Here is a 27,050-nt window from a genome sequence, read left to right as displayed (position 1 = left end):
AGGCTGCACTCATCTCTCGGTGACGTGAATAGAGGGATGACTCACCGCTTGCGGTGCAAGGAGGGAGGAAGAAGAGTGTGTTTGTGCGGGCATGCATGTATGCGCATGTGGTTGGTTGGTTTGGTTTGTTGTGTGTTCATAACAACATACTCTCCCTGTTCACTTAAGTGTCGGTTGTACATATGCATGCTTTCAACTTTAACCCTCGTGTGTACTGACAGGGACAGCGTGACATTGTTACAGAGCCAGGACGATCTGGTTTACTCGTCTTACTCAGAATTTGCTCCATCCCGCCCCAATGTGTGTGTTCAATCATGTATTTTTAGCAGCTGGATGTGCGTAATTGCTACACTTTAGCGCATGACAGCCTGCCTAATTTGAACAGACAGTCTTGTAAAATGCAGTTTATAGAAGGCAGTTGCCTTTGTGATATCTGCCTTGGAGGAGGGGCCTTTAGCAACGGGGGCTAATTAGAGTGGCCATTTAACATCATCCTGCTCTCGCTATCCTTCTTGCCATAAGGGGAGTTCTTTATGTGAGTGGACATGCCCTCATAGCTGCAGCCCAGACCCCCAGCACTCCATGTGTTGGCCTTTCTCAGCAGCAGCCACGGTAGATCTGACGGCTGTACCACTGGCACCAAGTGAAAGACCACCTGATAATCTTGGTGACTGAAGAGGCAAGTCAGCATCAGGACCATTGGGTTGATTAGATCCACTTCTTCATCTGACTTCGGCTGCCGCTGATTCACATCACTTTGGATGATTCAGTCTCTGGATGATGGCTGAAAGCACCGGCGAGTTCCTCTGGGCTTGTTGAGCCTGATAGAGATGTGCTTTCTCCCTCTAAAGCCAAGACAGCCATTCTGGCATCTCAACAGGGAGCTAAAGACTGTGTATGTGTGCTGGTGTGTGTTTGTGTGTGTCTGTTGCACATTTGTATGTGAACACCTGGCTCAGTTTGTAGCCACGATGACAGTGTCCTCTGCCATGTCTCTCTGTTAGATACTGGTTGGTCATTCAGCCCATCTGTCTACTTATCCCTTATCTCCGAGACCATAACTGTGAAATACCTCGTCTCATTCCTCATGATGCTGCAGCTATGTTCACTCTCATTTCCATCTATTCATAGTCTGTCTTGAAATTTTCAATATTACACTGGAGTTTACTTTTATTAAGCTTTACTTCAACAATAGACAATAGTCAGAATCAGAAACAGAATCGGGGTTTATTGCCAAGTAGGTTTAAACATGTTTCTGTTTAATACAGGTTTCAGTTTTAATGTTTAAGTGAAAACAGTGGTTGAATAGCCTGAGAGTGTTACAGTCTGGTTATTCTCGGAAAGCAGTCAGTTGTACGGTGTGTTAACCAACCATGTTAGAAGGCACACATGTTTATAACTGATCCATACAGCCACACTTGAAAGCGGATGAAATGGCAATCAAGTTTAAATACTGGGATGACCCATATATTAAGACTCTCTCCTGGACCACACTGATAATAATGCTCTCTCACAAAAAGTGTCACAAATAGTTGTTTAACAAATGAAACAAAAGGGGTCTTAAGAGACAAGTTTAAACCCAGCTTACACCCTCATGTCTGCACAGCTGGCGGATCGTGGCGTGAAGTGGGTGTTGATGTCAGATGTCAGTTTCAGAAAGTCGCGGAAAGGGCCCATGCTAGTCTCACATGGGTTTGGGTGTGTAGAGAGCAGTTTTAATGGACTGAACTGCCGTCTATGGAAGCAAGTTATGCGATAAGTATTGTAAGTTTTTCTTTACATCTAAGGTTGGAAGTAGAGTGACTGCACAATTCAAGATCATAATGTTTTGTTGTCAGCAGAGATGAAGTCATCTTATTCCTGCTAAAGAACAAAGGACTTTACGATGATGAATCAACCCTGCCTGCAACAAATTGTACCAGAAATCCAGGCAGGATTTTTAACTTTATTACCCATATTTTATAAGCAAATGTTCAAATTTAATTGAAAAGAAAACATCAGCAGCTAAACTGTCAGAAATATCCATATCAGCTTCTCCAAACAATGTCTGTCCTTTCTCCATACTATCGCTTATTATGTTCAATGACACTCTGTCGCTCCTCCCTTCCCATTATTTCCCACCCTTCTATATATTCAAAGCCTTCATTGAGTGTATGTTGTGGCTGGTGAGTGGGCAGCAAGGACACAGAACCATCATGTAACAATGGCCTTGCACTGGGTGGCTGGTTGCTCAGGTTTTTGTGCTCCCAGTGGCTGGTCCATTATTTTAATAGGGAATGCAAAGCATAGAACATGTGCATGGGTTTGCATGATCATATTAAGATTAAAGGCCATTCGCACAATTGTGGGGTGTTTGCATGTCCCCTCTCCCAGACAAAAAACTCCCCACATATGGTTCACATAAATGGACCGCAAACATTAGACACATTAGCCACATTAGCACTTGATTTTTATACTACCCACCTCCCCCACCTAACACCAAGTATATGCACACAAACATGTGCGTGCGAACACACACACAGACGCGGTTCATTCACAGCTTCTGCAGTGTGTAGCTCCAAGAATGACTGAGCTTGTGACTCATTCTCCCATAGCTGCGTTCATACCATGGGAGAGGGAAAAAGGGTAGAGAGGATGAGAGAAGATGAAGAGAGGGAGGCGTGTTAAAAATAAAAAAGCTTTTGTTTTTCTTCTAAATTTAGTCAAGGGTGGGATGTCCGGAGCAGGACAGTTGCGTGTCCACTCAGCTGTTTTTGTACGCGTTAAATAATCAACATCACCGGGTTTGAGAGGTTAGCTTTTGTAACAGAGGGAGAATGTGGTTTTAGGGTGAAATCGTCATATCCTGAACAGAGCCAAATAATTCATTATTTCAAAAAAACAGTCCCTTTTCCGTTTGGCTGAGAGCAGCAGCAGCAGCAGCAGCGTGGTTTTCTGTAATAAGCACAAGCATGAAGGTTACTGATTCCCTCCCCTTCTGTAAACGTCATTAATGCCAGTGGGGCTGAACGAACCATGAGTTTGCCTTAAAATATCAGGAATTCAGACTTTGTCCAGCACCTAAAATATTGGCTATTTTATTAACGTGTTCTGTTGTTTACTGTCTAGCTTCCTCCCTCAGGCTCCTGTTTGCACACAGATCAACACAGAGTACCCGTTTACTTTGTTTCCACTTGCTTCCGTCCTCTCAGTGCCGGGATCGGCAGCGGTTTGATGCTTACAGACATGTTGTGGAGAAGTAGCCAGGCGGAGGAAGAGCGTACACATCCTTCCTAATCTGCTAATAGAATGTTACGCTGACTGAAAATTACTACCCATTTAATTGATGGAAGATCTCCCCTGCCTGCAAGGGAAGTGTGCCATGCTATATACAGAACCATTTGCCCCAGTATCGTCCCTAAAAATTCAAGGTTAAGGTTCTAACTTGCAATTAGTACTTTTTGGGATGTTGACAGTTCAGTACTTAGCCTGTTTCCCGTGCTTAGCTGTGATTATTAGCCTCTGTCAGTTAATCTGCTCGCCCTCCCTTTCCTATCCTCTCTCCCCTCTTTATTTGTGGATGGAGACAATTTATTAGCTCTAATTAATAATCAAGCCCGCTCCATCTTTATAGGCTCACAGTTCATCATGTTGCCATTGAGAGCTTATTAAAAGCTCCCATATGAAACCACTCTGTCTCTCTGTCTTTCTACCTGTCTCACTCTTGTCCTCCCGTCTGTGTTATTTTCTTTTTGACTCTTCTCGTAAACCAGCCAGGCTTAATCTAACTCGCCTTTTATTCTCCGCATCTAATTGAGGGTTCATTTAAACATCCGATCTAACCTGACAGTCTGCTTGGTTTGTTGCTGTTATTTCAGAGTCACGTCTGGCAGGTTTGCTCCATTTGCAGTAAGCTTTAGAAAACCTGCGTGAAGTCCCACTTGTTTGTTAAGATCTATATCCATTTTCAGACAAGAGGAAACAGGTGGATGCTAAAAGTGGCCTTAACACGCTTGCGCATCTGTGTTTGTGTATGAACGTGTGGACACGTGTCCTTTGATAAAGCCTCTCCCTCTCCCCTTTTCACCCTAACTGAACAATTATCCCCATCTCCCCACGTCAACCTCCAGCCCCCTCTCGACACAGACACGCTGCACCAGTTAATCCATTCGGCCTGCCTCCGGAGGCGGGGAGGTGAGGACGGGTTATGTGATGTTGACGGGAGATGATGGAGTTTCCTAAGTGTTGCCTAGCCTCTGTTTACACTGCCAAAACAGGCAGCTTGTTTGTGGCTATTCCTGGCTCAGTAGCAGCCTGCCGTTTTGAGGAGGAGGACTGATGTTTTTCCCGTGGCTGCTTCCTCTGGAAGGCTGGCACTCCACGGCCACGTCAGCACAACCAATGCTCCAGTTGACTCAAGGGGAGGGGAGGGGAGGGGGAGGGGGATGTGGCCTTTTCTATCTGATCTCTGTCAGCACTCGTGCGTCAGTCTGATGTAAAAGAGTGGGTGTTTTTTTCCCCCATTCTCCACCCTACCTCTCTTCTCTCCTTTTCTCTCTCTCGTTCTCTCTTAAGATGTGTGCGGCTCCCTCATCCTCCCTTCCTCACCCTATGCGTTCTGCTTGTCCTCTTCTCTTTACAGTCCCTAAGTTGGTACATAAGAAGCCTTATAAACAGACAAACAATGGCATATTGAGTGCTAATGTGATTCATCAGATTTCCTGTTAGTCAGCATTGGCACTTACTCGAGTTGAACAAATCAGTCATCAAGCAGGTGCACAGCGGCACCTGCTGTAGGCACATCATAATTTATTAGTCTTAAAGTGAGTGGAGTTAACAGTACGTACTTTGAACTCCCACACAAATGATATTATCTGAAATCAATGAGAGCGGAGGCAGTGTGACTGCCTTCATTCATGCTGAGCCCTCCCATGCTGCCTGATTGGGATTTTGGTCCTCATGCGGGGAAATGAGACTTTGTATCAGTCTGCTGGCTCGGTGCACTGAGAGGGGCTTCAAAGCTTGTTGCCCTTTTGATTTCAGTATAAAAGGCCCACCTGCTATCTGTCCTGGCAAATTAAGTCCATTAGCAGGGAGACTAATACAGTATACTCCCAATGATTTTTGGAAACAGAAAGTAGTAAACTGAGACTGACATTAGATGGTTGCAGTCAAAATAATTTTGTCTTCCAACCAACAGTACAGAGACACAGCGCTCCACTGACTGTTGAGAAATGTCTGTTATGCTGAATTTATTTTAAAAAGAATTCCAGTTTTAAACCCACAGTCGGTATTTTCAGGCTGTCTCATTGAAAACAATAAAGTGAGACGTATTTTGATGTCGTGAAGTATTGTGGACGCATTTGTTTTTTTGCCTTTTTTATAGATAAATAAGTTGTTTACCTGTCTAGTAGAACGCACGGCCTCTTTGTTGTCCTGGCTTGTCAAAAAAGTATCTCAGTCTAGGTAGGAAATGCCATACCAATATTTAGCCTTGTGTTACCTCTCTTCCTGTCCCGTATTCTTCATGGGTCGTTCGCCTGCCCGAGTAGCGACATTTCTAGGGACAAAATGTGGTGCAGAAATAAATATTGCCCCATCATGAGTGACCAGTACAAACAGTATGAAAGAGTTAGCCTTTTCTGTCCTCTATATGGTAAATATAACTTAACTGCTGATTATAAATACATTTCATTGAATTGCCACAGCAGGTCAGACTTTTACTTCAGCTCAGCTCTGTCAACCAAACATGTCGCATCATTTCACCATTGCTGTCTGTCCGCTCTACCATCAATCTTGTTGAAACGAATAATTATTGGCATTTAGTTCATCAACAGCGTTGCCTGTTGGTTTGGATTCCTGTGTCAAGCCATGAATTAAGCACCTATGATCATAGAGCCAGTGATGTGGCCAGTGATGTAGGCACCTGTCACCTGGCTGTTCTTTGTCATATTCTCCCCTATAAATATTAAGAACTGATCCTGTGATGGAGACAGGCAAAAGAAATATCTTATTGCATGTATGTTTTATTGTTCTTATTGTATGGATCATTTTGCGTCGACATTAGTGATGGTCTTTAAACCACTTCAGCTACAGGGGAACACTGGCTGCTGAAATGAAGAACATGATTGGAGGAAACCTGTGAATACAGAGACTTTGAATGTTACAGCATTACACTGAAAGGTGTGTCTTATATTTGTTATAGCCTCAATATAAATGGGATGGACAAAATGCAATCCTAGAGCAGCTCAAACTTACAAAGGACCAAGAAGTTGAATCCACCCTCTCTTAATTACTTTCAACTGGACTTTAGCTGGAGAGTTATGTAATATTTATGGCATTTCTTGTTGTATTAGACTGATTTAGTTCTAACACATTTCGTATCTAACTGGCACCTGTCTGCATAACAAAACTCCCTTGCTGTGTCTCTCCCTGGAGAGCTGGAGCCTGGACTTCAGCACCTGAGGAGGAGGTGCTAGAGGTTAGAAGTGGGAGGTTTCTGTGTATCATCCCACAGGCCAGAGGCCAACCTCTGTAGTCAAAGGCCTGTTATGGCTGCTCTTTGAGTTGTGCCTTCTTTCTTCTTACGCTAGCTTTGACAGCATGAAGGAAAACTCTTCCTCAAGCAGGCTGCCGGGAGGTCAGTGTGTCTTTTTGCTCCCCTGCATGACATCTGGCGTTGGGGCCCTAGTGTTTACGTCTTATGTTTGTAAGAAGAGAAATGTGCGAATCTGCAAACTTGGCAGAGGGGTCCCTCTCTCTTTCTCTCTCAGGCTTTCTGCTGAGCTGTCACTTCTCTGAGCTGAGCTAAGCCGCTGCGCTGGCCCCTACAACAGAGCCACGCAGGAAACTTTGTTGTTTCTCAGCACTTTTCTTCTTGCATTCACCAGTATTTTAAAAAATGCATTTCACTGCCTTTTCTTGCTCATAGGTATTTAAAAATGAAATTGTCATTGAAAATGCAGCTGGTCCCAAAGAGTGATTCAGCCGGATTTCTCCCTACAGAGGCAACCTTAGAGAGCGGCCTTATTAAAAACCTGCCATGTGTCATATGTCCTAGTTGGCAAAATGGAGTTATTATGGTTGTCCGGAATTACGGAAGTTGAGTTAATTAATTATTTGTGTAAAAGGTTTAAGGTTACTGGCAGTCAGGGGACTTTCAAGTCTTTTAATGTGCAGTACAACAAACAAAAGATGAGCAACCGCTCTGAAAAATATCTCTTTGATAAAAACTCAAACACTCTTCAAGTGAAACATTTTGTTCAACATTTAGGAAAGTGGTTTTTATTTAAATACATCAGTTTGTGCAGCGTTTTGATGTGTTCCTCTGCTTGGCGTCTCGGCAGCAGCCACAGGCAGACCTGGGTATTACAGTGATTAAATTAAGATTATTATTTAGGCAATTGCTGTAATAAACTATTAAAAACCTTATTGTTTACTAAATATGTGTCTATTAAATTGAAACATTTAGTTACAGTTATTTTTCATGTTCACAACTACAATGACAGAAATGTTTTTGGCAAGGACGAGGGGCTTTAGTGAATCGGGTCAGACTGGGACTGACGTTTTAGCCCTGTGTCCTCCTCTAATGCTCTCAATACATTTACCACAGATGAAACAGCTGTTCGACCTGAGGGAGAGTGTTTGATCTTGCTCCTACTTTCCCAACAGGTCCTGCTCAGGTTCCCATGATGTCTCCAAATGGTTCAGTGCCTCCAATCTTTGTGCCTCCTGGATACGTATCACAGGTATTTGTTCGATGCTATTTCCAGTGCAGCGTTTCAGATCGGGGACGTGTCGAACTCAGAGCCGCTTTGATATCTGCATTTCTTGCTCTTGTTTGTTTCCTCTTAGATCATAGAGGAGAATGGAGTGCGGCGGGTTCTGGTTTTACCTCAGCAACCAGAGTTCCACCCAGGGGGCCACTCCCCTCTCCACCACCCTCCACCTCCACCCCATGCCCACCTGCCTGCCTTCATCCCACACCCTGCCATGATGCCCCCACCACCCCATCTGTACACGGGCATGGCGGGGGGCGTGGGCGACATGAGCTCTCAGTACATCTCCCAGTACCATCCAGCTCATATCCACTCAGAGCAGGGTGAGCCGGATTTAGCAGCGTCTGTTGTATTAAGATATTATTTGCACACTCGAGTTAAACAATCAAGGCCTAAGTCAATCTGTTTAGTCAGTCAGTTTCTTAAGAAGTTTACTTCACTCCTGCCCTGTTTATTTGTGTAACCTGTGATCTTTCACCTGCTTCTCTGTCTGTGACACACAACTAACTCACAAGTGTTGCTTTTTTCTTCCTGAAGTCTCTGCAGATTCTCACTCCCAACACGGACGCCCCCCGTTTGCTCACAGAGATGACAGAACAAGCAAAACATACGAGCGTCTGCAGAAGAAACTGAAGGACCGCCAGGGAGGTGGAGGGCAGGTGAAGGACAGCCCTCCCCCTTCGCCACAGAAGACTTGCAGCAGCCCCCCGACAGTGGACATTCACAACGGCATTGGGAAAGGGCTGGAGGCAGAGCAGGGGCAGCTCAGCCATGCAGTAGCCGGCCCTGACAAGCAGACAGGCAGGGGGAAAAATGGAGAGTCAGGAGGTAAGTTAAAGAGGTTTGTTGAGGTTTTGAATTTGGCCGACAACCAAAGTTTTCCGGATGTTGGGAGTGTTTTGTGTTGAGGCACTGAGGACAGTGGCTCATTAGGGGAAGCAGCTGGTGGCAACAAGAGATCACCCACAAGGCCACATTATTCTTGATTACATGAACTCTGACTTCTCATTAATCATGGAGTTTAGCTCTGCTACTCGGCGACATCAGTGCGTAATTAAAGTATTACTGTCAATTCTTAAAGTGGAGGAGGAAAAGTTTCAACCTAGGACCTACAGGAAGAGTGCTGAAATCTAGGAACACTGAAACATGACCATCTACCTAAACCCTTCTGTCGTGTTCGTTTCTCCCCTCTTACTTTGGTGTTCCTGGTCAAATTTGACTGGTCTGCTTTAACTGCACTTAAATTAACACAAAAAACATTAATCATCACCAAATTTTATTTAATATCTTTTAAAGCTGTAAACGATGTCTCAGACTAGTGGTTAATATGAATATCTGCAGTGAATATACAAAGAATAGACACTAAGAATGTTTTCCAAAATCCACCCATCCAAGAGACATCCTCCTCCATCTCTGGTTCAACTTCAATCTCCTCTTCGCCTGGTTCAAAAACTGTTCAGTCTGACATGTGTCTCGTGGGGGAATGTGTGGATGTGTGGGTCAGAATGGGGATGTTTTCCATCTGATGGATGAACATAGTCTAGTGTTAACCATTCATTTCCTTTGGCGGTCATTTTTCCCCCGGGAACACCACAGATGTTACAAAGGCGAAACCACTCAAAATTCAGTGACAGTGGTGATCAGCAATTTTATATGTTCAAAAATGCCCAGTGTGGAGGATATCATAATAACTTGAGGCAATTTAGTAGAAAAGGGCAGTTATACCACCATTAAACGTATTGACTAGATGTTACCCCCTTTGCTACACTTAAGCACACAGACATTATGTTCAGAAATGTGACAATAGCAAGAACGATATGACGTGCGCACAAAATCCAGACAGAACAATTCCAGGCAGAGAACAAGCTTTTATTAGTTATTGACATAGAAACTGGCATGTTGTCACAGGGCTTAATTATTTCTTCGCAATTTTGTCCTCATTTCGTAACGACAGTGTTGATGTCTGTACATATTTAACCGTGTTTCTCTCCTCAGAGCTGGATGAAGATGCTCAGGCCCTGCAAGCACTATTGAGTACCATCAGTAAACCAGTGGTAAGTATTCACTCCACTCATTTTATGTGTTCTTAAATCTAGCTTATACCATCTGCATGCTTTTATATGTCTATTAGCTCTGTAATCATGAAAACAAGTAATGATGCAAATGTGCTGCATCATTAAACATTGTATTAACGTTCACGATAAATTCTTGCTGACATCTTGCTAATGGAGCCGGAGCTGCTGACTAGCATTCATGTGGGGATTTCTATTCCCCAAAGGGCCACCAAACAAACTGTGCTAGCAGTTACTAAAAGGCTTAAGCTTTGTGATTTTTAACTAAACAATTACCAAGCTCTCCCATCTTCATGGTACAATTCTTCTTGACTCTTTGACAAGCTTTTTTTGTTATAAAAACCCTCTTTTTCAATGTAATAACCCTTGAAGAAACCAGATTTAATGGTGCTGGGCTCACAGCAGTAATGTGGATACATAAAAAGGAGAATAGGTGTTTGAACAGCAGCTGGATGGGAATCATTAGAACTAGAAATAGAATTTCCTTGACCTCATATAAGGTGGGATTTGTCACACATTGCCTGTTAGGTCTGAACTCCTTGTAAAAGTAGCAAAACAAGTCTATTGAAAAGAAGATGGACAAAGTTAAGGGAGGGCGTCTAGCACAGGGAAGGTTAAGCTTCAATGGAAAGTGGATTTTTTCCCGTCCTGCTGCCACACTGGTTTGTTTAAGGACTGAGAATGTAACTGTGGGAAGTAAAGGAGTAAGGTGGGCCCCTGAGGGCACAGAAGAGGAGGAGGTATAGACCTGACCTGATTGAGTTCTTCCACATATGAATCCCCCCTGCGGTGAAGCTCAGGCTATTTTTAAACCACCTCAAAACAGAATGAAAAATCATAGGGTTGCACAGCACATCCCTGCCAAGTGCTGAAAACCTTTTCGCAAAGTGGCATCAATATTTTGATCTGTTTCTGCTTTCCTCCACCAAGCAAGGTACTTTTTGTGTTTTTTTATGGGAGTTCAAAAATAAGAGATTTTCTTTTTTTAATTTATAACTATGATATAAGAACATGGTGCAGGGCTAATCTGAGTTTTGTAGGTGCTTTGGTTAGAGCTATTAAGCCATGTTTCATGTTTATGTTTGGTGGTGTTTAGAGACTTGATATTGATCCATGCAACTTTCATACAATAGGTGTCAGACATCCAGGCAAGAGGAATATTAGTGAGCTGGAGTGTGCCCACCAGGCCAGAGAGCGAGAACGGTAGTGCGGAAGAGGACTGCAGCCCCCCGGAGCCCCTCAGCTACGAGGTCTCAATCTCTTTTAGCGGCAAAGATGGGAAGTACAAGAGCATGTACTGGTGAGCATTAGCGGCATGATGCTACAAAGCTAATCCCCAACTGTTGTTACAGATTTGTTACAGTTAATTCTCTCTTTTCTTTTGATGCAGTGGGGAAGAACTAAGTGCTACTTTGGAAGACCTTCGACCAGCAACAGACTATCATGTCAGGTTGGTGTAAACCCTATTTTAGAGATAGTTTTACTGCCCAGAGGAACATTTTGTAACCACTGTTCTTCTTTCCTCAGGGTCCAGGCCATTTGTAACTGTTTACAGGGAAGCCCGTCTGAGGCTGTGAGCTTCGCCACTTTAAGCTGTGAGCCAGATCCTCCCAATCCCCCCAGGAAGGCCAGTGGGACCAAGAACACACTCGTACTTCAATGGAAGGTAAAAACAGTAGAATGATAGATGGAGCCTGGATTTAAAACTGCAGATTCAGGATAGAGGACAAGTAGCAACAGCGTCTGTGTGACAGAAAGGATTAATAAAAAGTGAAACATAGATGAACCAAACATTCTGACTATTGGATCACTGGTGTAAATATAATGACAAGGTGCTACCAAATATGTTTTAATGGAAACCATAGCTCCTTTACAGGGTTTGTGTGTGATACCTGCCACTCACTGCCACTCTAATGGCTTACCCTCTGAAAGCCAACTCAGTTAAGACCATCATTCTTACTTGGAGAAAGATAAAGGTGATTTAGAAACAAACTGTGATCCTCAGTCCTCAGCGTGGTTTCACAGATCACCTCCGTCTAAAGCCACCATGGATGCTAAGTCAATTTTAATGAAACGTGCTTATTTGTTATTAGCTGTAATGAAGATTGCTTTTTGTTCACTGTTGTAGCTCGAGGAAATGTTTTATCACCCGATACCAGATGTGTTTTAAATTGCATCTGATCAATTTGTCTGATTGAGATATACATCTAATAATCATAACAATCAAACTCTGTGTGGTTTATCTATAGGCTCCTTGTGATAACGGCTCCAAAATCCAAAACTACATTCTTCAATGGGATGAGGTAATTATGTCTTTAACATGCAAGAAATGCTGAACAATGCACTGCATAACTTCAAATCTCATGTGTGAGATTTGACGTTCTTGTTCTTAAACACTTTGTTCTCTGAAGGGGAAGGGCACCGGGATTTATGAACAGTGCTACTATGGGCCTCAGAAGCAGTACAGAGTGACCAAGCTTTCTCCAGCGTCAAGATACGCCTTCCGCCTTGCAGCAAAAAATGACATGGGTGCAAGGTAGGTGCCTTAACATGCTAGATTACTTCCTGGATGAACCCCCCTGTTTATTTTTATGTTACTGTTTCTTCCATTCACTGTCTCCATCTGTGTGCTATATGTGTCTCTCACTCTGTCTCTCCTGTCTCTTTCTACCATTCTCTCCCATCCTCTGTCTCTCTCTCTCTCTCTCTCTGCCCTCCCCAGCGAGTTCAGTGAAGTGGTGGACCTGTTCACCTCATGCAGTGTGCCATTGCCACCCTTCCCTCCAGAGCAGGAGATGGCAGGGGTGACCTGGCTGTGTCTGAAGTGGCAGAGACCCTCTAGCTCTCCAAAGGAGGATGACATCTACTATATTTTGGAGATGGAGGAAGAAGGCTCAGTATGTCTCTCACCTTCTCTTTTTATAAAATAGAGATCAGCTGCTTGTTTGAGAATGAAACACATACACGACTGAGCAAATGTCTGCAAATATTATAGTATTATAAGTCCTACAACATCACAAACCATATGTTAACCATTTACACGGTGCACTTATAGATTTCACATGTTTAATCATTTTATAAATTACATCCCTTTATAGCTACACACGGATTCATGTACTCTGTTATTAATTTCAACCCACCCATATCAAATCGACATCTCCTCTTTTTGTGTGACACCTCAGCGGTTTGCTATAATAGTTACTTGACATTTATAGCTACTGTCACCTCTGCCTGTGCAGCCTCAAGCAGCTACCTGCAGACATAGTGCCTGCCAGGGAAACACAAAAGTTCTCTCATCCCCTGTAGCTGTTTGTCTCCTGCAGACCACTTTGTTTCTCTGCTACAATGGTTGTCTTGTAAGTCATTGCTCACCTGGTTGTTTTCTTTTCCTCTCTGTCATTTGTCATTGTCCCAGGGATATGGCTTCCAGCCAAGCTATGACGGGGACGAGCTCTCCTGCACCGTCAGGAATCTCCACAGGAGTACCAAGTACAAGTTTAGGGTAAGGGAGCCCTGTGATGTTTGCCGTCAAAGCTAGTGATACATAGGTTTGATTTCGTCTGCAGTGGAGTGCGTATGTGTGGAGGGGACAGGCTCCTGGCAGGGAGGGTGCTGAGGCCCACAGTGGCCCTATGACTCATCCGCTTTCAGGATTCTGCGAGAGGGCAGTGGGCAACCGACAGCATAAACATTAGGACTCCACGGCTCTTCACATGCGGGGCCCCAGTGAGAAGCTTGCCAGGCAAAGCCTTTGAGCCACAATGGCTTTTTGGCTGGAAGTAATGTGACCGAGTTCAGGGACAGACAAATGTCTTCCTCTCCATGTCACTGATTCTCCCTTTGTCCCTATACCTCATTTCCTCCCTCTCTCATACTGACATTCTCTTCTAAATTGTTGACTGTTTGACTGTTTACTGTTTACTCTGATGAATCACAGGCGACCGCCTACCCCTTGTATAGACAGACCATTGCAAGAAGGACACATGATGATCTGGCTAACAGGCTAGCGGCAATCTAATGAGGAAAAACAGGCATAGATTTTTAGATATATAATTAATAATAAATTATAAGTCTGTGATGCATCTGTATGTGCATTTAAATAGGTGGGGTCAAATGTTCACCTTTTTTACTTTGCTATAAGTTTTGTTTCTGAGCTTTGATTAGCTTTGCACGAACAAAAATCTGTTATTTTACAGCTAAATCAGTCATAGGATCAACTTTGAGCCAATTTGTCCATACTAGGGCCGTGGCCTTAAATAACACTTATATAAATTACAACCTAATAACAAGTATTGTCTGTGTGTGTGCCATAGATCCCTGTTGGTGTCCTAAATACATTTAATACACATCAATCAGCAACACCGTGCACCGGGTGACATTTTACTTACAAGGTTACGATTAACACCTCCACTGTTTATGTGATGATCCCACATTTACCATGCTGCCAAAATCACTCAAGAGTGTGTATTAATGTCACCAACAAATGCACTCTATACTCCTGTTTGAGTAACAGTAAGGGAAGTTTCGGAAATGTCTTGGCCCTTTGAGAAACTAATGGGCTGTGGGCAGTTTGCTACAGACAAAGTAGTGAAAATGTTGACGGTCAAATGCATTGGGGTGTTTTTTTGTCTTTTTATGTTCACACATAGAACTCTAAATAGCTGTTTATACTTTGAAATTGAAGGTGAGGTGCAGCACAGGCATTAGAAGGACCCTTCTTCCCAACACGAGACGTTTTCATTCAGCTAGTGATAACAAGCTCTCTCTCTGTCTGTGCACCATTTAAGAACATGAAAAGATATTAATGTATCCACTGATAAGACAATTGGGGAATCATTGTTCATACAAAAAATCTACCAATAAAATCTGCAACACATCGTTTGAAATCATGATACAGACAGAAAGATATTGTTCCCACCATATGCCCAAACTACAGAAATGTTCATTAGTCACTCTCAGGACTCCCTCCCTCCATCATTTCCAATTATCCGACTGCGCAGTGTGAGGGGAGGCTGGGTGCTGTGCGGGTTTGCATTGGTACAGTATGTGGATGAGCTGTACTCAGCAGGCTGACAGAGATCAGCATATTATCGCAGATGTGCAACGCTGAAATAAAATGCCACTAAAGCTTATTGGCTCATTTTTTGATTGCAGTGCTCGGGGTGTAGAAACAGTTAAAATGTGTTTGCAGATGTAAGGAGCTGAATGTTTTTGGTAATGTGGTATTTGTCTGTGACCGTTTCAGTTTCATGCAGAGAGCATACGCTCACTCTGTATGATCCCTTTATTACCTTTCTCTCAGTTTAGTCAGTGTTTGGTATCCAGACACATGATGACCTTTGTATACTTGCCCTCATTCACTCCCTGCCTACGCAAACAGAAGCAAACATTCTGACAATAATAATATGACTCTTATACTGCCTGTATTCATGTGCTTCCTACAGGTGGCGGCATACAACTCAGAGGGGAAGAGTAACCCTAGCCAGGTGGTCGAGTTCATCACAAACCCAGACAGACCCAGCAGTCCCTGCAGGCCTGTCATCAGAGGCAGAGTCCTGCCCAACAGCTTCAAGATGGCCTGGGGTGAGCACTTCCTACTTCATCACTCTTGCATGTAGTTGACAGCTCAGAGAGGCGTTTGCAATATCTCTTTTCTCATTTAGTTCTGACTGACCACAGATGAGTCTGCCAGAGACCGATGACATACCATGAAGTCTGTACAGTAGATGACTGACAGTTCCTATACACATTCAGACATAGGCATGAATCCTCTCCAAACCTCACCGGACAAACACATCACTCACTGCTCTACTTCGTCTCTGCCTCCACTTTTCAAAATAACATTTTTTTTCCTGCAGCTGTGAAAAATGTTTCTATGTCAGTGGTGAATTTTGCTAAGTCAACATTTACGTTTCTTACTAATAATACTAATTAATGAGTTTTGGGAGTTTTAAATGCAGCCAGTTCCCCTATTAACTAATCGCCCCCCAAATTTCATACTCGAATTAATCATTTCTCTCGTAGATTTTTTCAAAAATAGTAGAATAAAAACAGTTTGCCTAACTACCTTGATAAAGAACTTTGTAAGTGCAGTTTTTATTATAAAGATTGTTTTATTTGTTGTTTGTTTTGCATCTCAGAGCCGCCAAAAGAAAATGGTGGAGCAGAGGTAAAAAAGTACGTGGTGGAGCTGTCTGAAGGCTTAAGCGGTGAGTTTCAACTCGTGATAACAAAAATGTTTAATTAATGAAAACAAGTGAAAATGTTTTGGAAAATGAAAAAGTTAAGTGAAATATTTCAAATATATGTACCGTGTGTTTTGTACGAAGGCATGTCATGGGAGCTGGTGTACTCAGGACCGGCTATGGAGCACGTGTGTGAAGGCTTGAAGCCCGGCTGTTCCTACCAGACTCGAGTTTACTGCATGAGTGAGGGGGGGCAGAGCCCGGTGAGTCATTCAGCATCAGCACATGTGCACACACAGTCGCACACACCGTCTTGTGTTTCGCCACAAAATTTTTAAGTTAGCTGATCAGTTCTATATTTATTTAAGAGGTGGGAAGGGATCCCAAAAGTGCCCGTGGTTTTTAGTAATTAATAATAAAAAAAATGTCGTGACTATTTAAACTTGTATCAGTGATGCAGATTTTCCAACCTACACTTTTTATATTTAACTCTAAATTGACTTCAAATTATGAGTCAGGATCTATTAAGACACCCAATTTATATCTCAACAGACATGCTCGCCATATTGGCTGCGGCTTATCGTGCACTCTTCTTCTATTGGCTCTCTAATTATTGACACATTTTTCTTCTGTTACAAATTCTGTTATTGTTGGAGCAGCCGGCGATGAGTCTTACCACACCCCGTGCTAGATCTGATCAATTTTACATGAATAATTCTAGATGCACTCTATTTATGGTGAGTTTTAATAGGAAATTGTCATTCAGCCAGTGTCCTATGTTTGGAGATTAGACCAAGCTTCCTGGTGTGTAAGTACAAGACAAAGCCTGCTAATCGATTAACCCTCCCTGCATGTGTCAGAGGATGTTTTTCTTAATTAGTTCAGTTCACAGACACTCTTCATTAATTTCTTCATCAGCTGTTAGTGCATGAATTTATTCATGATGGAGCTTGTAAAGAAACATGACTCATGGTGGCGAGATCCTGCCTTTTGGTGCAGCGCAATGTGACATAACACTCACATGTTTGCCTTTTGTCACTGAAGTCGAGAGTCTGAAAAAGAGCTATTTTTTAGCTCGCCAGACAATCTCTCTAACGTCATCGTCCCCTTCGTAAGGAATACAACATATTTCTCTGTATGCAGGTATACATCTGAACGAAACATTCACGTCTCCTCTCTGCTCTGATGTAGCCTGACTCAGGCTGATAAGCTGGTGAAGACGACAATCTGTATCCAGTGTGTTTGTGTTGTGTGAGAAAAAGAGAGGGGAGGGGGAGATTGTCAATTTGTTTTTTCTCTGCGTCCTAATTGGTGTGTTGTCTTCCCTTGCAAGCTGTCGGAGACCCTGCAGGTCCAGACTCCCGCAGTGCCCCCAGGGCCCTGCCAGCCCCCTCGGCTGGTGGGCAAGCCCAAAGCCAGGGAGGTGCAACTGCGCTGGGGTGAGTCATTCCTCTCCAACTCAGATCTGTGTGGGATGTATTCTAGCTTCTGTTGATGTATTTATTTGTCTAGCGATCTTCCTCAAAGCGGTGAGCTTTAATTATACAGTTTGTATCATTAAGCTGTATGAACTCTTATCTTTGTGTATATACTGTATCACATTTTCACGGAAGACCCTTTGAAAGAATATTGTTTAAAGACACTGGTTGCACAAATTTCCCAGGTCCCCCTCAGGTAGACGGAGGCAGCACAGTGTCCTGCTACAGCGTGGAAGTGAGTGGGCAGCAGTCTGAGGAGAGCAGGGAGGTTTACCAGGGTCCAGAGCTGGACTGCTCTGTGGGAGGCTTAATGCCAGGCAAAACCTACAGCTTCCGGCTCAAGGCAGCGAACAAGGCTGGGGTGAGAAAACTGTCCAAACTGATCTATCAATAAAAGTAAAAGGGAGTGTTTTTTCATGATTTAAACCCTCTCACTAAATATGGTTTAAAGGTTTAATGTAAATATGTGTATTAATTAGATTTTGTTCTTTTCTCCGGATAGTTTGGACCTCTTTCTGAGCGCTGTGAAGTTACAACAGGCCCAGGGGCCCCTGAGCAGTGCAAGACTCCTTCCACCACATGCAAATCCCCCAGCTGTGTTGTTGTGAACTGGGAGGTAAGACCAGCTCCTCTTCTATTTCCCAGCTGATATAGATAATTATAATATCACATGTATCACTTTGTATTGATTGAGTTTGTTTTGAATACATCGAACGTACCTATAACTACATTGTTATAAAAGTGTGCCATCAGTTGAAGTGCTTATCAGAGTTCTTATTTGTCTTCTAGGCCCCGCCCAGCAACGGAGCTCCGGTGACTGAGTTTCGACTAGAGTGGGGAGCTGCTGAGGGCAGCATGCAGGTGTGTTACAGTGGACCTGGGCTGAGCCATGAAATGAAGGGGCTGCTTCCTGCAACAAACTACTTCTGCAGGGTGCAGGTGAGCACTGATAAACCAACTGAATTTTTTAATTCTCACCTTTACCATTGTTAAAAGGACTGTAAAAATAGAGTCAGATCTCACTTTATAATTAATAATGAGCTCCATCTCACCTTACAAACCCTGTTTGAGTTATTTCAGTACCGTTATTAGTCAATTAAATCATGTCATGAATCCAGGGGGCTTCAAAGAGAATGAAGAATAGTCACTTGTGAATATTTATAGCAAGGTTAGAATAAGAATATTCAAATCTCTCCAACCTCTTCATACGAGCGTTTGATGGAGATTATTTGTTTATTTTTACAATTAATTTCTCACTCTTTTCTCTCCTATTATTTCTCTCTCTGTCTGTGCCAGTGTGCCTCTGAGAGAGTGTGGGATCCAATCCCTCTAAGGAATGACAATATTTAAGTATCCCTCGTTTAAAATATCAGGATCGTTACCCTTCTAGAGTGCCCCGTTTGTCCCATCAGTTCAGGCACACGATTGAGAGACATTCCTTCCTCCTGTTTAGGAAATGCATTTCTCCTAGGTACTCATAATTGTGCAGAAATGTTGCAACCAAGGTAAATAACATCACGCCATCTTCAGCTGTGTTTTGCTTGATATTTAGAAATAATATGAAAAACTGCACTACATTAGAGATGAGATTGTTCAGGTGGGAATGATTTCGAGAAGATTTGTGAACTTTTAACATTTTTTAAGCTGAAATTTTCACTTTAACACAACAGTTTGTTAGTTTTAAAGTATTAAACAGCTATGAAGCAGAGGGTGGCTGCTTTTTAGGATTTGCTTTTTGGCCGTGTGTTTGATTTTGTGTTCTTTCCTTTGATGATTAGATTACTAATGCTTCATAACTTATGAACAGGCTAATAAAACAGCAGGATATGCCATTTCTCTATGGTGCTGTTGCACTGAAGACTTTTTTAACTGTAACCAATGAAGCCAGAGTTTGTGTCGAACAGACACAGACTGGCATTAAAATGTCCTTTGGGTCTGGTTTAGGCTGAAATTTCAGGCTCTGCTTTCAACCTCTTTTAAGGTTTAACAGGGGAGGAAGGGAGCTGGTTGCTTATGGGTTATCACATGCAGTGTGTTTAGTTTTCCCACAGCTGGTCCACAGTACAGGCCGCACTCATCTGGTCAGATGACCCTCCCTAAATATCACATTCTAGTCAGGCTATAAAATCAGACTTTCATTTTACTAGCTGGTTAAATCCCCAACCCGCATGTTCCCTGTATATCTAAAATATGATTTTATTATGTTTGTTTACTTTATGGCTTGGCTAGAAAAAAACTTGTTATGACTTGCTGAAACCCTAGCAGAGATGTTTACATTGGAACTCCACCCTGTGGTCAAACATGGACATTACACATGTGTCCTTTCCCGTCACAAGTGAGAGTTGATGATGACTTTATGTCTTGATGGTCTGCAGGCTGTGAATGTGGCTGGTGTGGGGCCCTTCAGCGAGGCGGTGTTGTGCCAGACACCCTGCTCTGTGCCCGCAGCTGTCAGCAACATCTACGCGCTGAAGGAGTCCGAGCTGCAGAGGTACGAGACCACAGAGGACGCGGATGAAGACGAGGAAGATGAAGATAGTGATTACCGGCCACCACTGTTCTACTCCCCGTCCACCTGCCTGGGTATTAGCTGGGACCCCCCATGTGATCACGGCTCTGAGATCACTTCCTACCTGATTGACCTCGGAGAGCGCCAGCCTGTTGTTGTCGGTCCTGTTACCAAACACATCATGCAGCATCTGCAGCCTGACACCAGCTACAGGTTGGTGCTTCCTCAGTGTGAACTCAGAGGGTTACTAAATGTTGCGTTGCACTTTTACAACACAACTTTACACCTTTCAAATTGCCTTTTCTGAGACTGGGAGATTTTAGCGTGCAGAGATACAGATACAAATCAATGAAACACACAAACTACAGTGTTATATTTACTTAGTGTGTGACGCCAAGGGGACAACTGAGCAAAATATAATTAGTTAAATGTGTTAATAGTTCAGGTTATTCTAGACAGGGCTGGCAGCTGTCTTGGAAATAGTAAAGCCTTCGGGATCTGAAACCCAGACTTTTTTTTTTACAAACCAATCACTGCTCAACCAGCCAAAGATGGCAATTTTCCCTTGTTTGGCTCTGGACGAATTAAACAGAGGTTGAATTAAAGTACTGACTTTCAGCTTTCAGTCAGTGTGTGTGTGTGTGTATATATGTGTGTGTGTGTGTGTGTGTGTGTGTGTCAGCGTTTAGAACTAGAAACAGAGAAACAACACAAAAATAGATGAATTTACACTGACTGCACATTAACACAGGCTGAACATCAACACCTGCCAAAGGGATGAAATACTGTTTATGCCAGTAATCTTCCCGCTCAGGTCAGCTCAGTCCTCGCAGCTCTTTGATCTTCACACCTCCATTCTTCTCCTTCATCCTCAGGATCCGAATCCAAGCCCTGAACAGCCTGGGAGCAGGCCCCTTTAGTCACACCTTTAAGCTGAAGACGAAGCCCCTGCCCCCACAGCCCCCCCGCCTGGAGTGCACTGCCTTCAGCCACCAGACCCTCAGGCTCAAGTGGGGCGACGGCCCAGCCAAAGCCTCCACCTCAGACGCTCTCCAGTATCAGCTGCAGATGGGGGACAAGAGCGGCAGGTCAGTGGCCCATTAGTCAGGCGAGGGGAAGTGACCTGACAAGAGATAAACCGATAAGAGAGGAGGCTGCTGTTTCAGAAAGCTGTAGATGACTGTATAGAGAAGGGCGGGGTATGTTGAAAGTAATGTACCAGACAGAGAGCCTTTATAAGGAGACAGGAACTGATGATCCACTGTATATTTCTTGACAGAGGAGTCACTCGTCTCGTTTGCTTTTTGTCATCTTTACCCTTTTGCTCATTAAATCCTTTCTCACTCTCTCTCTCTTTTTTCTTGTTCCTGTCATTGCAGATTTATATCCTTGTATAAAGGACCATGCCACACACACAAAGTCCAGAGGCTTAATGAGTCTACCTCTTATACGTTCCGCATCCAGGCCTTTAATGAGGCGGGCGAAGGGCCCTTCTCCAATGTTTACACATTCACCACCCCACGCTCTCCTCCAGCCCCTGTGAAAGGTACAGTGGCAACGTTTTCTTTCTTTTCTTTCTCTCTTGTGTTCTCTCTCTATCTCTATCGGTCTCCCTCGCTTCCCGATGTGGATCAGCTCTTATTATCTTTACACTCACTGCTGACATACAGACAGCCAGTGTGCTCAGCTTTTAACCTCAGTTGAACCAAGTTTGACTTCCATTTGATTAAGACCCAGCAGCCGAAGACTCGCTCGTCTGTCTGTCATCATGAGTTGGGTTGTTCAGCACTCCGGTCTGGTCTCAAGCAGCCTCTGCGAAGCCGCTTTTGATCCCACATATTGAAGTCAGTAATGAGGACGTGGGTTTTATTCTCAATGCGGCACCTCCGTTGAATCAGGCATGTGCCAGTTCGTCAGTGTTACTTAACACTGTTTGTCTCCCGACACTGTGAAGTGAACTCTTAACCATTAACTGTTTGACTGAACCAGTAAAGCGGCATTTCGTTTAAATCCTCCCTGCTTTTGTATTTCTTCTTAATGGCCGGGGCACTTTAACAGTTCAAACAAGAAGTTATTTTTATTGTTTTTGCTTATAATGCCTCCCACTTAAAGAGGAGCGTGACTCATAGTTATGGCACTTTCCTAATGAGTAGAAGTTGCATGCAGTCGCTTAGAATTCACACTCAGTTCATCAGCTGAGTCACTGTACATAGTTAAAGTACCCTTATATTAAAGCAAATTGTTTCTCCAGCAGCCGCACTTTGAACAATTCCCCAAAGCTTTCATTCAGGTAGAAAGTTCACAGCACATATGGAAATCTCATTGGGAGTTTGATGTCTGTTTGGTCTTCTGCTTTCCTTTTTTTTATATTAATGAATTCAAAGCTATAAGCACTTTAAGGAAATTTGGTTTGTTCTTCATTCGTTTTTGTAGATTACACTGCGTGAGTTCAAACCTATTAGTTTTGTGGGTATGTTTTGTCCCAAAGTAGTCTTTTGTTTCTTCCCACACCAGTAATGTGGGTCCGTCCTGCACACAGAAGCTCAGATAAAAAAGTATGTTACTGCAGATCTTCTTACCCTCATCTTCTCTTGTCCTCCACCCTGCAGCCCCTAAAGTGGAGCGTCTGGATGACAACTCCTGTGAAGTCACATGGGAGGCCCTGTCACCCATGAAGGGGGACCCAATCATCTACACCTTGCAAAGCATGATGGGAAACTCTGACTTTAAACAGGTATGGACGTTGTTGTGTGAGGGGTTTTGTGTCCTCACACGGGGCTCACCTGCCATCCATCACGGTGGCCTTTTTATGCAGATCATACAGATGGATCCAGGGCCTTAATGTTCTCACCGCAGCTTTCTGTATTTGTCACCGCTGGCTTTAAATTGTCCATTATGCAAAGGTCATTGATCCATGAGGTATCCCAGGTGTCGAGCCCCTGCCAGCACATTCATCCCTCTCGGTGGCCTCCAGCCATGTTAACGTGGAGTAATGGCCACAGCCGGCTTATGCTAATCTCACCACATCATACATGGCGATTGAATCAGGGAGGTGAAATATGTGGCTGTCATCCAGCATGAGTTTGTTTCCATCTTTATTGTCGGTCTCAGTGGCCTAGACTTGAGAGCCCATATTTAAGAAGGGTGAATTATTCATTTACTGAGAGCAGGAGTGTGACTGAGACGCTTTGCTTCTGTCTTTGCACCTCCCGGGCGAGTGTGGTCTTAGATGCACGATTCAGTAGTTCTTATGCTTTTCCCAGCTTCAAACCTGCTAGAAAACCTGCTTATTTCATTGTTAAGTTTACTCTCACGATTTGAATTAATAAAAAAGTCACTCAGTAAATAGAATCAGAAAAATATAACTTCAGCATCCAAACAGATCAGGCTCACTTGCTTTCTAAAACCATTTGGTTTTGTCGGCTGGGCAAACAGCTGAGGCAGATTGCTTCCCCCTTCATCCAAGTCAACAAATAACTCTTTCAAACAGATCAGAAAATACTCTGTAAATTGGGAAATATTCTAACATGACTGTTGTGGACACTTGAAAGTGCTGAAAAGCAACTTTAACCAGGCTGAACAATTTCCCTCTCTGATATATTATCATAAACATGGTGATGAAATGCAAGGATAAATAATAAATGCCTAATTTATTTGTGCAGTTACACAATATTTCACTTCAAAACAAAAGCAAACTGACTTTTGAATCCCTCTTCTTCTCGTCTCCCTCCCGTCCGCAGGCTTATAAAGGCTCCAACACATCCTTCCATGTCCAGAACCTGCAGCCCAACAGTGACTACCGTTTCCGGGTGTGTGCTATCAGGCAGTGCCAGGACGCCCCTGAGCTGAGTGGTCCCTACAGCCCTACAGTGACCCTTTCCCCCCAGCGGAACGACGTGGCTTCAGGCAGCGGCGCGACCGGCTCAGGGTCCAGAGCCTGCACGGAGTCGAACAGATCCCGCCGGAGCCTGACGGACGAGCAGTGCGCTTTCCTCCTCCTCATGGTTTTCGCCGTCATCGCTATTCTCATCGCTTTTGTCATCCAGTACTTTGTCATTAAATGAGCAGTTTGCGCCACCCAGCTGCAGGGTTATAGCTTTATTCTTTCCCCCTCTCTGTTGTTTTGTATTCTTCGTTTTGTACTCACTGTTCTCTGTTGTCAACAGAGGTATCGCATTAGCCACATCGGGGTGCAGCGGGAGGGAGGCCTGGTTAGTGAGAGCTGAGTATCAGTGAAAGATTGGGGATGTAACACCTTAATTGGCACCTTTGCTACCTTCCTGACTCTCCTGCATTTGTCACCCTGCCCCAACTTTGTGGTATCTGTAGTTCAGTTCAGATATCTGTTCCATCATGATCAGCTTCCTGCGCTAAAGGAACTCAGAAAGAGCCGGAATATGGTTTGCTTTTGGGAAGAGGGTTTGGGGAAGGGGCGCTTCGACTCATGTACTTGTTGATTACAGTATATATATATGTGTATAGAAATAGTCATTATTTATATTTCCATTTATGTGTCCAGTATGAAGCTGTTTTTGATAGATGTGTTCCAAAAATAGTATGTAGGTGTGTCTTTAGCCTATGTGCTATTTGATCCTGGGACCTGGTGGGCCAGTGTTTGCACAGTGGGGTGTGTGTGTCCAGATGTGTATACTGTATGTAGTTAGTGCCACAGAGGTACACGGCTGGGAGGGCTTCAGGGCCAGATGAAGGGACTTTACCCCCTGCTGGAGTTTAAGGGGTGTAGAAAGAGAAGAAACGGAAAGAAAATCACGTGTTCACGTTGTAGAACGTTCATTTAGCACTTTCCAACCTTTTTGATGTTCAGAATGTTTAAGGATGCAAAAATGACTGGAGAAATGTTAGTATATTTTTGTACAGTGAAGACACAAGGACCTGTAAGTTTGAGAAAAAAAATGCTCAGTATAAAGTTAGAAAACAAACAAAAACCAAACAAACAGTGAATTCTAATTATTTTTACTATCATATAGTTATACTGCTGCTTTACTCCGAAATATTGTTGTTCAGCACAAAAAATGTATGCTTACATGTATGTTTTGTTTTCTTTCTGTTTTTCCCCAGTAATTGATTTTGCACCTTAGTGAAAGAAAACCTCGACTGACTGCGTCTTGGTCTTGTGATGCATTTTATAGAACACACTTTGAGATTGTGCAAGCCCTACTTGTGTTTTGGGTGTTTTAAAAGTTGTAGTACCACATAATGTGTCACTGAAACAGCTGATCTATCTCAGCAAAAAAAGTTTAAAAAAAACAAAAAAAAAACAGAGAAAAAAGTATGTACCAGTTGTTTCAGAGGCCTTAATTGGAGAGGAAAAAATCTCGGGAGAATTTTCTTCATTTCTCTTAAGTATTGATGTTTTTCTTTTAGTGTTAGAAACACTAAAATGTGTTTTATTTACTTTTACTTTTGCAACATTTATTTGATGTTAGTGAACCTACGTAATCAGGAGAGAAATGGAAAGTAGTTCTATGTATTACTTATGATTTCTGTTGATTTCTTTTGTCCGGTTATACATGTGTGAAGTATATTTTTTTATAATATTGAAGTAATATAAGTTAATACTCTCCAGAGAAAATAATAAATCCTGAGTACCCATGAATCATGGAATGGAAATGGCAGATACAAAATGTGTTATATCATGTACTTCCTGTTCATCTAAATTTGCCTTTTCTCTGTGTGTTAAGTATTCGTAACAGATTGCTCACACTGAGCGATCAGTGGTAATCTGGTTGTAGTGTTGTTTGGTTTTGGGCAGATCACTGCTGTTGCAAACGTGAAAATGAAATACAGGTACCTTGCTAAACGTCTTGGATAATTACATGATTTGGTCTTTCGGACATTCTGCAGATGTCTTCTCTTTGTCATTTAAAGAATTCAAATTCCTATTTTTGATAGCGATTGCAACGTGTGCCATTTTAACACCTCTTCACCCTGGGCTTACTACCTTTGGTTGGGGAGATTAACAAAATGCTACAAAAATGAGTAAAATATGCACAAAAATAGAGACCATTTTTATGTAATTTTAATGTTTGCAGTTACCTCATACACCGTACATTCCAAAATGAAATTTGTTATACTATACATACTACCAGACATATCACTTTAAAATGTTCGTTATGGGAAAATGTATAATCATAGATATGTATCTAAAGTGTATCTGTATAGCCATGATATCTACAAAGGATCCATGCACAATAAAAGATTTATAATTCTTATGTTGGGCATATATTTGTCTTTGAATTACTCATCCAGAATAAGGTTAATCTCCTTTCTATGTCAATAACAGACATTGATTCAGATAATGAGTTAATTAATCAAGAAAAAATGCCAACATGCACTCGTTCCTGCTTCTTACATGTGAGGATTTGATGCTTCTGGGGTTTTTTTCAATTAATTAAGTGAAGCTTTTCTGGGACGGTTTTGACTGTTGGTCTGAAAGAACAACATTCAAAGATTATTCAAACTCTGGAGAACTTCTGTGGACATTTTATTTACAATATTATTATTATTTATGGACTTGGAATAAAAAAAGATAGTAATTGTATTGTTAGTTGCAGCCCGTGTTGACAGCAACAGTACGTGACTCAACATAACATGCAGTGCATTATGGGATAAAGTAAATTCTTTGTGACTATGCCAAAGTTGACAGTGCGTTGAACCTACAGCAATTAACTTAAAACCTCCCATCAAACCAAGACAGAGAATTGTGCATAAACAAAGCATTAACAACATTTACCTTTACACAGATAGAATAAGCAGTTCTATCTGCACATAAAGGACCCACTTTGCTCGAACATAATCTTTAAACTGAACGACTATAGTATTTTAGTTTATAGTGTTTTCATCCTCCTAAACCGCGGTTAAAATACTGTTAATGGTTTAAAGCTGGAGGACCTGACAGCTACTTGTTTGTCCGATTAAAGTGTACTTAAGTAAGAAACACGTCCGCCTGCTCACTTACTAAAAATAACTCTCAGAAACTGAACTGAAATTCCTATTCCTTCAGGCACTTTTCATTCCTTTGCTTCCTC

The 27,050-nt window shown here is 42.7% G+C and overlaps 1 protein-coding gene across 1 annotated transcript in view; it reads left to right on the top strand.

Moving 5' to 3' along the window:
* The window catches only part of fndc3a (fibronectin type III domain containing 3A), a 43,730-nt gene extending 17,496 nt beyond the window's left edge, over positions 1 to 26,234 (top strand). The window contains exons 4-26 of the mRNA XM_069668408.1: positions 7,651 to 7,727; positions 7,834 to 8,080; positions 8,295 to 8,585; positions 9,753 to 9,811; positions 10,963 to 11,129; positions 11,220 to 11,279; positions 11,357 to 11,495; positions 12,079 to 12,132; positions 12,241 to 12,365; positions 12,552 to 12,726; positions 13,245 to 13,331; positions 15,274 to 15,412; positions 15,970 to 16,038; positions 16,159 to 16,277; positions 17,348 to 17,453; positions 17,678 to 17,853; positions 17,995 to 18,108; positions 18,282 to 18,431; positions 19,868 to 20,214; positions 20,877 to 21,089; positions 21,381 to 21,547; positions 22,611 to 22,735; positions 23,742 to 26,234. Of these exons, the coding sequence (XP_069524509.1) occupies positions 7,651 to 7,727; positions 7,834 to 8,080; positions 8,295 to 8,585; positions 9,753 to 9,811; positions 10,963 to 11,129; positions 11,220 to 11,279; positions 11,357 to 11,495; positions 12,079 to 12,132; positions 12,241 to 12,365; positions 12,552 to 12,726; positions 13,245 to 13,331; positions 15,274 to 15,412; positions 15,970 to 16,038; positions 16,159 to 16,277; positions 17,348 to 17,453; positions 17,678 to 17,853; positions 17,995 to 18,108; positions 18,282 to 18,431; positions 19,868 to 20,214; positions 20,877 to 21,089; positions 21,381 to 21,547; positions 22,611 to 22,735; positions 23,742 to 24,065 (3,530 nt within the window). The 3' untranslated portion in view covers positions 24,066 to 26,234. The remainder of the gene's footprint in view (positions 1 to 7,650; positions 7,728 to 7,833; positions 8,081 to 8,294; positions 8,586 to 9,752; positions 9,812 to 10,962; positions 11,130 to 11,219; positions 11,280 to 11,356; positions 11,496 to 12,078; positions 12,133 to 12,240; positions 12,366 to 12,551; positions 12,727 to 13,244; positions 13,332 to 15,273; positions 15,413 to 15,969; positions 16,039 to 16,158; positions 16,278 to 17,347; positions 17,454 to 17,677; positions 17,854 to 17,994; positions 18,109 to 18,281; positions 18,432 to 19,867; positions 20,215 to 20,876; positions 21,090 to 21,380; positions 21,548 to 22,610; positions 22,736 to 23,741) is intronic.
* The last annotated feature ends 816 nt before the right edge of the window (positions 26,235 to 27,050 follow it).

Source organism: Semicossyphus pulcher, unplaced genomic scaffold (assembly GCF_022749685.1).
Source record: "Semicossyphus pulcher isolate SPU_LCO1_2020_fin unplaced genomic scaffold, fSemPul1.0.p SCAF_19, whole genome shotgun sequence".
NCBI classification, from domain to species: Eukaryota; Metazoa; Chordata; class Actinopteri; order Labriformes; family Labridae; genus Semicossyphus; species Semicossyphus pulcher.
Note: the sequence above shows the minus strand (reverse complement) of the source record. Positions and strands in the feature narration are given on the sequence as shown.